At 42.9% G+C, this 14,826-nt stretch overlaps 1 protein-coding gene across 2 annotated transcripts in view; it reads left to right on the top strand.

Annotated features, from left to right (window-relative positions):
* Nucleotides 1-14,561, top strand: part of ZNF462 (zinc finger protein 462) — a 309,667-nt gene extending 295,106 nt beyond the window's left edge. For both annotated transcript variants that reach the window (XM_029604891.1, XM_029604894.1), the window contains 2 exons: nt 3,926-4,046; nt 13,685-14,561. In XM_029604891.1, coding sequence (XP_029460751.1) covers nt 3,926-4,046; nt 13,685-13,880 — 317 coding nt within the window. In that variant the 3' untranslated portion in view covers nt 13,881-14,561. The remainder of the gene's footprint in view (nt 1-3,925; nt 4,047-13,684) is intronic.
* Nucleotides 14,562-14,826: the final 265 nt, after the last annotated feature.

A 14,826-nucleotide genomic window follows, 5' to 3' on the forward strand; every position in this document is an offset into this window, starting at 1 on the left:
CGCAGAATTGCCAAATTCTGCGCAGAAAATAGCAGACGAGACCCTGGCATGCTGCAAACGGAGCGTGTCCCATAGCACATGCTCTATTTGCGGCGAAGATGAAGGCCTGGCGCGCCGTTCACGGAGAAAAGGAAAGGCCCCCATATGCCACTGGTCGTGCTCCGTTCGCAGCGAAGATGAAGGCCCAGCACACCGTTCCCGACACACAGGAGCCTTCCCTTTTCGCTGTGAACGGCGCTCCAGGCCTTCATCTTCGCCACGAATGGAGTGCATCCCGCGGCATGCCAGTGAGAGAGAATGTGTCAGAGAGGGGAGGGTGTGAGAGAGAGCATGGGAGGTAAGAGAGGGTGGGTGGGGGGATGCTTGAATGTGGGTTTCAGAGAGAGGGAGCCTATATGAGGGGAGAAGGATGCCGGTGAGAGAGAATCTGTGTGTGAGAGAGGAGAAGGGGGTGTGGGGGAGGGTGAGAGACAGCTTGGTTGGTAAGAGGGGGAGTAGGGGGTGATGCTTGAGGGTGGGTTTCAGAGAGGGAGCCTATAAGAGGGGAGGTGACAGAGAGCAGGAGGGTGTGAGAGAGAGCATGGGAGGTAAGATAGAGGGGGGCTGGGGGGATGATTGAGTGTGGGTTTCAGAGAGAGGGAGCCTATATGAGGAAATTGTGAAGGAGTGTGTATGTATGTGAGAGATTGGGAGCTCGTGTGTATGAAGAAGGGATTGTGTATGTGTGAGACAGAGCCTGTGTGAAGGGCTGCGTGAGAGAGAGACATAGGTAGCCTGTATGAGGATGTATGTGTGAGAGAGAAAGGGAGCTTGTGTGGGTGTGTATGCAAGAGAGAGGGACTCTGTATGAAGGGATGTGTGTGCCCGAGAGAATGAGGGAGCCTGTATGAGGGTGTGTGTATGTGGAAGGGACATTCTTACAGTGAATTTCTAGGGAAATTCTGCTCAAAATATTTAAAATTCTGCAACATCAAGTAATAACTTTTTTCTGTAATAATTTAAAATGTAATTACTTAACACAATTTACATGACAGTCTTTATTTTGACCAATATAAAGTTTGCAGAATTTTGTGCACAGAATTTTAAATTTTTTTGCGCAGAATTCCCCCCGAGTAAAATATGCAGGGCAGCAACTTGAAAGTCGTTGAACACTTTTGCCAGACATTATCGGTTGGATGTCGGGGCTCCTCCGACTGTGGCTGATTTTTGGTGATAGGGTTCTGAGTGTGGGATTCTCCAGGTTCCAGCCAGTTTAGTGGGTTTAGGTACATCCCAGGAATCTGGACTGATCTGAGTACGAATAAGAAAAGGAAAATTGGTTCTTACCTAATAATTTTCATTCCTATAGTACCACAGATCAGTCCAGATGCCCGCCCATGGTCTAAAGGGGAGAGTCGTCTGCTCATGTTCAAAGTTTGTCGGAGTTTCTGCAGAATTGTTATCAGGTCACTGAGCTGTATTTTACTTTACTTGGGTTCCTTTTTAGCATGTTACAGTGTCACTACCTTCTTGTTCATGGAAATTAGAGTGGGCTGTTAAAATTGTTTGTTTTAGTTTTGGCATCTTGGCTTGGATACAATTCCATACTTAGGGACTGCAGGTGGCACTTTAGGTTATATAGCAGTTTCAATAAAACTTTATCTGTCTCTATCTGCTGGCAGGGGTACAAAACCCAGAAGTCTGGCCTGATCTGTGGTAGTACAGAAATGAGAATTATCAGGTAAGAACCAATTTTCCTTTCCTCCACCCTCTGAATTTGTGCCAGGCATGCTTGAATTCTTGCACTGTTTAAATTACTATTCTGATAGCCCATTCAAGACATCTGCCACCCTCTCAATAAAGTAGTCTTTTTCTGACACGCCCTTTATACCTTTCTCCATCCATTGGTATGTCCTGATTCCTTGTCCTTCGGTATCTATTCATATGGACTATGCTACCACCTCACACTTTATTGAAAGCTGCTGCTAGTGCTGTCCGCCTTACTCTTGGGATGAGTTGGTGGACTGTATGCTTTGCAAGAGAGGCACCCTGGAGGAAGATGCAGCTGCCGTAAAAAGTAGAAATACTATAGTTATACTTTTCTAGGTGACAAATAAAAGTTTAACATTAGTTAGTAAATGTCGACTATTAATTCTGTCCTTGAGTGGAGGAGTAGCCTAGTGGTTAGAGCAGCAGGCTACAAACCAGGAGACTAGAGTTCAAGTCCTACTGTTGCTCCTTGTGACCTTGGGCAAGTCACTTTACCCTCCATTGCCTCAGGTACAAACTTAGATTGTAAGTCCTCTGGGGATAGGGAAAAACCTACAGTACCTGAATGTAATTCACTTTGAAGTGCTGAAAAAAGTGGAATATAAAAATATAAATAAATAAACCTCTGGCCAAGAAACTATAAATCAGAAATTTAACACTTGGGAACCAGAGCTGACTCCAGTTAATGTCTATTGGCCATGAGCCATTTTTTTCAGGATGCTTTATTTTCACATGCTGGGCCTGCTGCTGAATTGTATAAACAATAAGGTCTCTCATAATCTTGACTCATAATAAGCCAGTGTTTACTTCCAAGATGCACCATAATAGTGAATTGTTTGTATTGTGCAAATCTGTTCACAATAAAGAAAATGTTCTTTTTCCAGTTTGAGTTGCAAAAACTAAAAATATGGATGGAGCTAGTGGTATTGCAGTAAAGATTGATCCCACAGTGCACATTGAGGCCAGTTATCCAAGCCATTTATGTGAATAAGAAGCAATTTAGAATATCCGTGTAAACTGGCTGCTGGGGAATCTCCCCCCTCCCCAATACCATTAAAAGTGTGCAACACAGCACGCATTCTTTTTACCACATTTAGAGGAAGAGTTCCCGGGAAGGGTTTATTTCCGTAGAGGAAAACAACACACTTGGATTGCATTTTCAACTCTCTGCACATTATTTTCCCTGAGAAAAGTACCCACACACAAAAAAAACCAGGTGTAAAAGTATCCACAGGTAGTTTGTGACAAGCTTCCAAGTGAAAGCACGCTCACACCACCTCTCTGAAGCTTGGTGCAAAGTTCACAGATAAAAAAGCACCCGCAGACGTTGTCCCAGTGCAGAGAACTTGAACATTTCCCCCCAAATGCCTCCTTCCTCTAAAAGGTTCTGAGATCAATGCCACTTGCATTAGACTGGATAATCTTTTCTTGCCAGAAAGTTTTGCAAAAAAATATTTCTACTGATAACACTTGTTTCCTACCAAAAAAGTAATAAAAACAGTAGAGTTAAGAGTAACAAGCCCCTGAAAGCCACGGAAAATCTCACAGATTCATAGTCTTTGGGCCCTCCAGTGAAGGGCTCCTTGTTCCAAAATCATGTCAAAGTAAACAGATTTGCTGGATCTGTCTGCTTTATGCCCCTGAACTGTTGCAGGGCCAACAAGCACTCCATGAAGCACTCCATGAAGTTAGCATGTGGCACATTTAAAACTAATCTGAGAAAGTTCTTTTTTACTCAACGCACAATTAAACTCTGGAATTTGTTGCCAGAGGATGTGGTTAGTGCAGTTAGTATAGCTGTGTTTAAAAAGGATTGGATAAGTTCTTGGAGGAGAAGTCCATTACCTGCTATTAATTAAGTTGACTTAGAAAATAGCCACTGCTATTACTAGCAACGGTAACATGGAATAGACTTAGTTTTTGGGAACTTGCCAGGTTCTTATGGCCTGGATTGGCCACTGTTGGAAACAGGATGCTGGGCTTGATGGACCCTTGGTCTGACCCAGTATGGCATGTTCTTATGTTCATGTTTGCTTTGACGTGATTTTGGAACACATTTTTCTATACTGAAGTGCCTGGGAACTGCTCGGTGCATAAAGGTTTTGCAGACATTCCATGTGTTTTGCTTTTCTCCACCTCATGAAGATCATGTTTTGTGTTTTTCTTTTCATTGCAGCCATCCTAGCATTTTCGGACAGCGGAGCTCTCATTTCTGAAAAGCGTTTCCCGTGTGAGTTTTGCGGCAGGACGTTTGCTCATGGCTGTGACTGGGAGCGGCATGTGCTGAGACATGGCATGTAAGTCAATGGAAATATAAGAAGGGGAGAAAAAGGAACACAAAAAGAAAAGGAAGGGAGAAGGAGCCTAGTCTTGGAGAGTTATATGTGCCAGTGCTTAAAGTGGTGGAGGCAGGTTTGGACATAGTTTCATCCAGCTAAGCTAGATGCCCGAGGATGTGGTCAAAGCATCTAGCATAGCTGGCTTTAAAAGGGCTTGGAAGTTCCTACAGAAAAGTCAATGAATAATAATTAGCCAGTTAGACTTGGGAAAGCCATTGAGAGTGAGCAGCAAGGAATGGCTCTATTCTTTGTGATCTGCATAGGCATTTCCTAGTGACCCAGACTGACCACTGTCAGAGACAGAACATAAGAAATTGTCATGCTGGGTCAGACCAAGGGTCCATCAAGCCCAGCATGCTGGATTTATTGGACTTTTGGTCTGACCCAATATGGCGGCTCTTGGGGTCCATTTTTAGCTACTGCTGGCTAGCAGAGTTAGCCTAAGTTTGTCAGGATATTCATTGGTGCAGTGGTGCCACTGAATAAACCCCGACTATCTTAAAGAGAACTGGGTAAGTTTATCTGGCTAACTTTAGGACTGCACTACTGCTTGAGCAGAGTTAGCTGGGTAAATTATCCAGCTAACTTAATTCCATCCCAAAAAGGCCCAGGACAAATTCTTGAGGCACACCAATGAATAGCAGAATGTCTCCAGAATTTATCCGGTTGAGGTTTTTCTCTAGATAACTTGGAGGTGGTCAGCCAGGGCGATTTTCAAATTCCGCAGTTTTCTGGCTAAATCCAAACTTGGCTCTCTTTACATTCAATCTCTGAGCCTTGGTATAATGGAAGCCAGGATTGTAAAGTGATCATCCCAGGCTATAATCACTTCAGAAGAGACAGGGAAAAGAGTAGGGGGAATATCTCTTTCTACTACTACTACTTATACCATTTATCATTTCTAAAGTGTTAATAGACATAGGTAGCACTGTATAGATATACATAAGAAACAATCCCTTCTCAGTGGAGCTTACATTCTAGTCAAGACAAACATGCATGACAACCAAGAGTCTATGGGAAGTATATTTATTGTGGCGAAGTGCTCAGGATTTAAAAGCAGCTTCAAAAAGGTGAGTTTTTAAATTGGATTTGAATATGGCCAAAAAAGCACATGAGACCTCTTGTACAGAAATAAGGAGTTAAACATACAAAGAATCAAATACCAATCAGGTGGTACATAACCATATTCATATATTGTAATCTCCATTTAAAGGAAATAGGGGAGGACAAGTGTAGAAAAGAGCGATTATTTACCTAAAACCAAAAGAAAAAAGCAAATCCAAAGAATACTCCACCAAATAATTTTATGCACCTAAACCTAATAAAGGGAGTTCCTCAGGAATGGGAATCAAGGAACGCTTACAGTTGTGAAGGCTCAATGAACACATAATTTGAATTCTAATATTTCACCAAACATTTACAGGGGTATCTCAGCATAACCTTAGCCCCACGTGACAAAACCTCTGGTCTCATATTAAGAAATATTTTCCTACGCTCCTGGGTAACTCTTACTATATTGGCGTAAATCCAGATTTTTTGGCCATGAAACAAAAGGGAGCAATTTCAGAGAAAAAGCCTTAAAACAGTATTTTTATCTGAAATAAAAGTAAATGAAACCAACAGAGTAGCTCGTTTAGATACTATGGTTTCTTGAGACAATTCCAAATATTTGTCAAATTTAAAGATAAGTCGGATGATTGACTATCAGATAGCCCATCCTCATTCGAAGGCAAATAATAGATTTTTTATATAACCGGCATGGCGTCCAGTGGCAATTTCAAAACTTGAGTGAGGTAGGACTTAAATACTTTATGTGGTGGAATCATTTTAATAGATGGAAAATTAAGAACTCGTAGATTCAAAGTTCTCAAAACGTTTTCAATATTTTCCAATGTTTTTGAATGCACCAGTTCAGATTGAACTAAATTATGTTGCAAGTTCTCTGCAGTTGTTAAACGAGATTCGAACTGTTCCATTTTTTTCTCTGTAAGTAAGAACAATATTCTACATAGCCGAAATCCGATGATTAGTATCAAGAGCTGTACTAGTTAAAGTAGAAATCGCCAATTCCAAAGAGACCAAAGCACTCCATGATGAATCCAAAGTAATCAATCCCTGGGGGTTTTGTCAATGGTGTTCTGAAAAGCGAACATACCGTATTTTTCGCTCCATAAGACGCACCTAGGATTCAGAGGGGGAAAATTAAAAAAAAAATAAAATTTGTGCTAAACCGGCTCTGCGTCTGGGCGTCTTATGGAGCAAATTAGAGGAGTGCATAGCTTTTTTTTTTCTCCCCATTTTGTTTTCAGGTCTGGGGAGGGCCATTTCGGTCCACTCCCCAGACCAGAAAACTTTTCTTTCTCTGGGAACCCCTCCCCCAAAAAATACCCCCCATTCCAACCCTTTAAATTAATTAACAACCCCACCACCCTCCTGACCCCCCCCAAGACCTGCCAAAAGTCCCTGGTGGTCCAGCGGGGGTCCAGGAGCAGTCCGGGAGTGATCTCCTGGGCTTGGGCCGTCGGCTGCCAGTAAACAAAATGGCGCTGACGGCCCTTTGCCCTTACTATGTCACTGAGGGCCAACCAATGGCAGCAGTTGGCCCCAGTGACATAGTAAGGGCAAAGGGCTGTCGGCGCCATTTGATTACTGGCAGCCGACGGCCCTTTGCCCTTACTATGTCACAGGGACTACCGCTGCCATTGGTCGGTCCCAGTGACATAGTAAGGGCAAAGGGCCGTCAGCGCCATTTTGATTACTGGCAGCCGACGGCTCAAGCCCAGGAGATCGCTCCCGGACCATTGCTGGACCACCAGGGACTTTTGGCAGGTCTTGGAGGAGTCAGGAGGGTGGGGGGGGTTTGTTAGATTTTTAGTTGTTTTTTTTATATTCGCTCCATAAGACGCACATACATTTTCCCCCCACTTTTGGGGGAAAAAAAAGTGCGTCTTATGGAGTGAAAAATACGGTACCTTAAGATCCATATCTTCTGCTCCCAAGGAAATGGAAGTACCTTCCCCAAGAATGGAGGGACCAGCTGGAACAACTGTGCCCTTAGCCTGGCCAGGGCTCACAGGCTCTGACGTTGGAGGTACTACACCTCCTCCAAAGCCCTCCAACTCGGGATCTCCCTTTGGCATCAGCCTGGAACCCTCACCCAGACGAAGAGGCTGAACTGTTTGCCCAAACAGTGAGGCAGTATATGGTGGGGAAAGTGTTATAGGTGCACCAGGACTTAGCGAAATTCCTTCAGCCAGCAACGCTGTCACCCGTTCCGCGTCTGTGTTTGCAGCAGCCCCCACTTCTAGCGGTGTTGTTGATGGAGCCGTGAAAAAACTCTCAATCCGAGGCTGATGACTCTCCAATAAGGGAGAAGAAGATATATTCTCCCTTAATTTTGCTTTTCTTTAGTGTGAGGCATTTCAATAGGGCATTTCAATAGGCTAAAAGAAAAGAGTCGGAGAGAGCTCTTTCAGCGTGCTTCTCGGGAAGCGGCCATCTTATCCCCATTGACTTTGGTAAGTTTTTGCCAGGCCTAGAGTGTATCAAGGTGGAAAGCGCAGAGTTAGGACTTGGCATTGGAAGTAAAGGGCAGAAGTAAGAGTGACTTGCCCCCATGACATGAGGAAGGGTGTAGGGAGAGAGAAGATAGGTAATGAGTTGAATACATTTATTGGCAAGTAAGATAAGCTTGAACTATATGCGGAAGCAGGCGAGCCAATGCAGTGACCTGAGAAGAGTGGTTACCTGGTGATAGAGATGCTGAAGGAAGATAAGTTATGCAGCCAAATTTTGAATACATTGTAGTGGAGAAAGACAGTTCAGCAGGAGGGCAAGTTGCAGTAGTTTAAGTGGGAGTTGATAATAGAGTGGATGAGCATTTTGGTAGTATGGTCAGAAAGGAAGGGACAGATTTTAGCGATCTTACAGAGAAAGAACCAATACGCCCAGAAAAGGGCCCAGGCCAGAGCCTTGAGACGTACAGACCAATAGAAGCATAATGGTGTAGGAAAAATCATCAGAGGATACAGTAAAAGTACAATGGGAGAGGTAAGAAGAAAACCAAGATAGAACAGAGTTCCAAAATCCAATTGAGTACAGTGCACCAAGTTAGATGATGATCAGTGTTACCAAAACAGCAGGTAGATCAAGGAGTAAAGGCTTGGCAGTGGCCACAAAGAAGTCACTGAAGACTTAGCCAAGAGCAGTTTCTGGTGAACTGTAAAGAGTGAAAGCCAGCTGGAACAGATCCAAAATGGCTTGGGATGAAAGAAAGTGAAGGCAGCGGAGGTGAACAGCATGTTCAGGCAGTTTGAATTTGAAAGGAAGGAGAGAAATGGGATGATAGCAGGAAAAGTTTGGTCCTGTGAAGATCTTTGGCCCTGGAAATACAGTTAGCAAGACCAATTTTCCCAGACCTCATGAACTATGTTTTCCCATGCTGCTTTGCATATAGTTTTACTGAACATTCTAACATATATTTTCTAAATCTGTCCAGCAAATGATTATTTGATTGTGATTTGCCTTGTTTCCCTCCTAAAAAAATAAATAAGTGCTGGTTATCTAGTTTGAAATGTTTGTATGAATGTTTGTTGTACCACATAATAAACTACTTTGAATGGATAACGTCACACTAGAACCCAGTCTCCACTGACCTCTCTGTGGTAAAGGCTAAGGGCCTTTACACAATCTTTTCCATTCTTGACCTGTCTGATGCTTTTGGCACTGTTGATCATTGTCTACTCTTTGACACACTGTACTTGATTAGATTTTGGGATTCTGCTTTACCTGGGTTTTCTTCTTACTTCTCTCATCATGCTTTTACTGTATCCTCTGGTGGTGGTTCTTCCATTGCTATTCCACTTGTCCATCCTGGACCATTTCCTCTTTTCTCGCTAGACTTCTATCCTCTGTGCTCTAATCCCCTCCCACAGCTTCCACGACCATTTTGATGCTGACTCCCAGATCTACTTCTACTCCAGAAATGTCACCACAAATCCAGTCCCAAAGTTCAGCCTGTGTGTCTGACATTGCTGCCTGGCTGTCCTGCTGCCACCTTAAACTTAATAAGGTCAAGATAGTTTTCCCCTTCAAATTTGCTTCCCTTCTCACCTCTTTTTCTCTCTCTCTGAGGATGATGCGCTCATCGTCCTGGTTCCTTCAGCATGTAACCTGGGGGTCATCTTTGATGCCAGTCTCTCCTTCTCCACGCACATCCAAACACTGCAAAAGCATATTTATGTCTTTAAACATTTATAGTCCACCTTTTTCAGTGGTGCTATACAAGGTGGATTACATTATTAACACATCAAATACTGCGATATTAAGGCATATAACATATACGTCAAATAAAAATAATAATATAAAGCTAAATTAATTCACTTTCATAAAAGACCTCAGTGGCTTAAATGTCCTAATTAATTCCTCAGAGAAACTGCTTTAGCAAATAAGTGATCTTTTAGATTTTTCTTGAATATCCTCATGTTAGACTCATGACAAACTGTTCCACAATATAGGTTCTTCCTATGTAAAATCACAAAAATCTGTCCTTTCCTTTCTGTGCACACTACCAAAATGCTCCTCCACTTTCTTCTCACCTCCCACTTAGCCAACTGCAACTTACTCTTTTCAGATCTCCCACCGAACTATCATTCTCCATTGCAATCTGTTCAAAATTCAGCTGCTTCACTTATGCTTTTTCTTAACTATGTAACCCCCTCTTCTCAAGACACTACATCGGTTCCATGTCTGCTTCCGCATACAGTTCAAGCTTCTATTATTCGCCCATAAATGGCACTCACGCTCCAACTACTCATTACCAATCTCCTCTTCTCTCTCTCACTCTCATGCTTCTTTGTGAACTCTGTTCATCAAGCATATCGCTCTTATTTGGGACCTTCTGCTCCACCAACAGTTCCTGACCGTGTGCTTTCCACCATTGGTGCAAGGAATAGACTCCCTGAGTCCGTGCGACATGCGCCCCCTCTGTTCATATTCAAATCCAGTTTAAAAAAGCTCGTTGGCGCTGCTTTAAAATGCTAAGTTCTTCTCTACAATAAATGCACACTTTCCATAGTCATTTATTTGTCATGTATGTTTGTCTTCACTAGAGAGTAAACTCCATGGAGCAGGGACTGTGTATATGTACAGTGCTGTATACATCGAGTAGCACTTTAGAAATGGTAAATAGTAGTAGTAGAACTGGTTATATTTTGAGGAGTGGTATAACTACAGCATGTGTGGAGGAAGAGGGGACAGTTGCAGTGGCAAATTCTATTAGGAACACAAAAGCAGTCACTGAAATAAAGGGAGAGCAGGAAGAAGCTTACTTCTTCATGAATAAGCAGGATGAACAGTCCCACATGTGGGTGGTATCATTGCACAGCATCATATACATAGGGTCAGCTCACAGGCTAGAAGCCTAAAAGGCTTTGCAAACATTGCAGACACTGCACCAAGTACTCTCAACATAGTCCCCTCAGTCTTTTTTTGATCGCTGAACAAACAGCAGTGTTCGGTAGCATAAGAACATAAGAACATGCCATACTGGGTCAGACCAAGGGTCCATCAAGCCCAGCATCCTGTTTTCAACAGTGGCCAATCCAGGCCATAACAACCTGACAAGTACCCAAAAACTAAGTCTATTCCATGTTACTGTTGCTAGTAATAGCGGTGGTTATTATCTAAGTCAACTTAATAGCAGGTAATGGACTTCTCCTCCAAGAACTTAATCAATCCTTTTTTAAACACAGCTATACTAACTGCACTAACCACATCCTCTGGCAACAAATTCCAGAGTTTAATTGAGCACTGAGTGAAAAAGAGGGTAGATGGAAGAGGTCATGAAGACAATCCTTAGCTTGGGAGTCCCCACATATGGGGGTCCATGAAGAGAGCAAGTTGCTTACCTGTAACTGGTGTTCTTCTTGGACAGCAATATGAACAGTTTTACATTCCCTTCCACTTCCCCAACGTTTAATCAACTCCTTAAGTTTGCATGCCATTAGCTTTGATGCAAACTGAAGAGAGCCTTGCTGAGGGCTGCTTGGTGCAGTGCCTGTTGCATGTGTAGAAAGATTTGTAGGCTTCTAGTCAATGACATGATACTGTTCATATATGGTGCCATGCAATGATGTCACCCACATGTGGGACACTTAATCCTGCAATCCATGGAGAACAGTTACAGATAAGCAACTTTGCTTTGCCATGGGTTGTTCTGTAAAATGCAAAGACAAATTCTGTATATATGGGACTATTCTACAAACCTCCAGCAGAGAGAAGAAGAGAGAGATTCAGATATGGTAAGAGGTATCACAAGGATGGCATGCAAACAGGGAGGTCTCCTGTAGGTGATTTCAGTCTACTGGATGTTCAGTACCTGCTGTGCAATATCAGCTAAGAGTGGAGATGTCATGGAGGCCCTATAAGGGACATTCCTCAGGCAACTAATGGAAAGCCAGTTTGAGGGTAGACAATTCTGGATCTGGTAGTGACATATTGAGATAGTGTTACTGATTTCATGGTAAGGGAACATTTAGGGTCTAGTGTCAGTGTATTAAAATCTGACCTGAACTAAACCCTATGAAGACTAGGGTCTTGGACTTCAGGAGGGCTGACTTCAAAAAGCTGAGTTGAGGAAGCTCTACTATGTTTCTGAAAGCTTAAGAGCACAAAGGAACTTTGATCAGTGATAGAAGGGAGCATAGAGAAGGCAACATATTTTTGCATAAAGCAAGTTAACAAAGGTAAAAGTAAAGACACTGATAAGTTTCGATAAGAAGGTAACATGTAGTAAGAACAAAGAGGCTAGCATTCAAAAATGTAAAAAAAAAACCACAAGGACAAATTATCAATAAAAGAAAGGGAGACAGTAAGGGCAGTTTGAAGTGCAAAAGCCAAAAGAGCGGAGAAAATTACCCATTTGATAGAGAGACGACAATATCTTCTTTAGATATTTAAGAGAGAAGGAGGAATAGGTATGTTAAAGGGAGAAAGTGGAATTTATGAAGATTACTGGCAGATACAGAAATCTTAAATAAGTTCTTTTGCTTGACATTTACAAAAGAAGGGGAAGACAATTGATCTAAAAGATATTGGTATACCAAATGATTCTGGACAAATTGCAGCAGAGGAGGTACTTAAACAAATCAGAATAAGTAAGGCCATGGGATCTGATGGCGTACAACCACAGAATAATGGGTGAGTTCAAGAATGTGTTGTCTGCACCGTGTGCGGTGCTATTCAACTTCTCCTTCAAGATGGAAGAGGTTCCAGGGAACTGGAAGAGAGCTGATTTGGTCCCCAAATACAAATGTACCAACTGGGAAGAAGTGGGCAACTACAGCCTAGCTGGTCCTTATGTCAGTAGTACCTTGATGTGAGTAGAATACAGGACACTAGACAGCAGTGTTTCACAGGGGGGATGATCCTGCCAGACAAACTTGATTGAGTTTTTCCAATGAGGTGACAAAAGTAGATCAGACAGGTGCAATATATGTTACCTTCATGGACTTTATTGAGGAATGTGATACTGTTCTTTATAAAAGACTGCTAAGCAAGCTGAACGATATAGAAGTTAGATCAGTGGAGTTGTAAACTGGATGAGAGCGGGACATGGAGAACGGTGGTTAATGGAGTTCACACCACTGAAGCGCTTTATCGTTTTGAAAGAAAGCAAGCTTGGTGTGTCAAGAGGGTGAGGGAAATATTGACAAGGGCCAGAGGTAACTAGGGGAAAAAAATGCAGTGTTTTATCCTCACCTAATATGCAGTAAAGGAAGCATGGACAAAACTGTTTTGCATGGACTTCTTTGCATTAATTATGCAGAAAACCAAAGTTCTAGTCTTTAGACATCAAGGTACAAGCCAATCATGAGAAAGTGTTGCTTTCAGGCTCCAAGACAAGAGCTGGTAATTGGTCATTGTCTGCAGAAATAGTTACCAGCAGGGCCAGAGGAACCACTAGGCGAGCTAGGCCTGTGCCTAGGGCGACGTGATTTAGGGGGTGCCACGGCAAGCAGCAAATTTTTGAAAGGGCAAAAAGTGCCTTTTCAAAATTCTGCCAGCCCCTGCCTCACTGTGCCACCCTCCCGACGCCCCCCCCCCCCCCCCTTGTGGTCCAGTGGAGGGCCCAGGAGCAATCTGCCACTCCCGGGGCCTCGGCTTCCACTAAGCAAAATGGAGCTGGTGGCCTTTAGCCCCTACCATGTGACAGGGGCCAACCAATGGCACCAGTAGCCCCTGTCACATGGTAGGAGCTAAAGGCCACCGGTGCCATTTTGGTTAGTGGCAGCCGAGGCCCCAGGAGCAGCAGATCGCTCCCTGGACCACCAGGTATTTTGTAAGTATTATTTTTGGGGGGGGGGGGGGAGGAGGAGTCGGGGCTGCGGCTGGGGGCGGCGCAAGGCTGAAGGTGCCTAGGGCACCCAATCCCCTTGCACCGGCCCTGGTTACCAGTATAAGTTATGCTGAAGACAAACCAGTTGCATGACGGGGCTTAGCATCTCTTGCCTAGATAAGCGAGGTACATTTTATTTGAGATGACCATGAAAGCTAAGGAAATCAGATATCTTAAAAGTCCACAATTCTTTTTGCAGGTCCTTGAAAGAAAGCAAACAAAGGGCCTACAGGGATGGCCAGTCCAATGGAAAGCTGGATAATCCGAAGGAGCCTTTAATGGATAAAAAGGTGGAAGGTGAGACGAGAGAGGTGGACTTCTGCCTGGGGAAGGAAGCGGCAGTGTATGCTGCGGATATCTTGCAGATGGATAAGACAGATACCCGAAGAGAATAGAGTATCGGGCCTTGTTTTTTCAACCTACTTGAACTGAAATGGAAGAAAAGAAAAGAAAAAAAAAAAACAAAGCTGCTTACAGGACTTAAAAAGATCTATTTTCAAAGCACTGGTACTCGTATGAGTGTGTGTATATTAAAGTTATTTAAATGAAAAAATAAGTTGCTCTGTTACATCACAATGCCTGTTCTATAATTTTTCTTCTTCCTGATCTCTGAGACGGAAGCAACATTTGTTTGGGACTGATGAAGCAACTCTGTTACACAGTGTGCTTTCCGATAAGAGTTTTGGATTATCTAATTGAATGGGACACTTTTTCGGGCGCACAACTTTAAAGTGCGTTTTTGTAGTTTTAATACAGTAAGCTTTTCCAGACTGTTGCCAGCTGCTTTAGAAAAACAAAACAAAAACAAAAAAAAAAACCCACCTCCGTTTACAACAGTCACCTGTTTCCTAGTACCTCAGACTTAACCAAGGGAATTCTCTGCATTTGGGACTGCTGCCTGTCATCAGCATGGTAACATGCAGCGAGCGTCAGCCAAGACAGTGACAGGAATGCAAGTGTTAAGAGAGGAGAAAAAGAATACGAATCCTCTGCAAAATCCCAAGGGGGGTTTTATTTCTTAAAGATACTGTGATTTTTTTTTTTTTTAAATTATTTTAGTAAAAAAAAAAAAAAAAGAAACACAAAAAGAAAAAAAAAAAACAGATTTACAATTGCTTAGTAACTGTTTGTGAATGGATTGTCAATCCTTTATTCCAGGTAAGCTGTTTGTTCGTGTTTCAGTTATAATTTAAGGTTTTAATAGAATCACGTGAACTACTTTTTAAGGCGGGTGGTGTGGACTTGTTTTTTCACTACCTGCTCGGCGCATTACACTTACAGCACAATTCAGTTTTTCATATAGGGCTGGGAGGGAGGGGGAGGAAGTTTTAGGAGAAAAGG

Source organism: Rhinatrema bivittatum, chromosome 1 (assembly GCF_901001135.1).
Source record: "Rhinatrema bivittatum chromosome 1, aRhiBiv1.1, whole genome shotgun sequence".
Lineage (NCBI taxonomy): Eukaryota > Metazoa > Chordata > Amphibia > Gymnophiona > Rhinatrematidae > Rhinatrema > Rhinatrema bivittatum.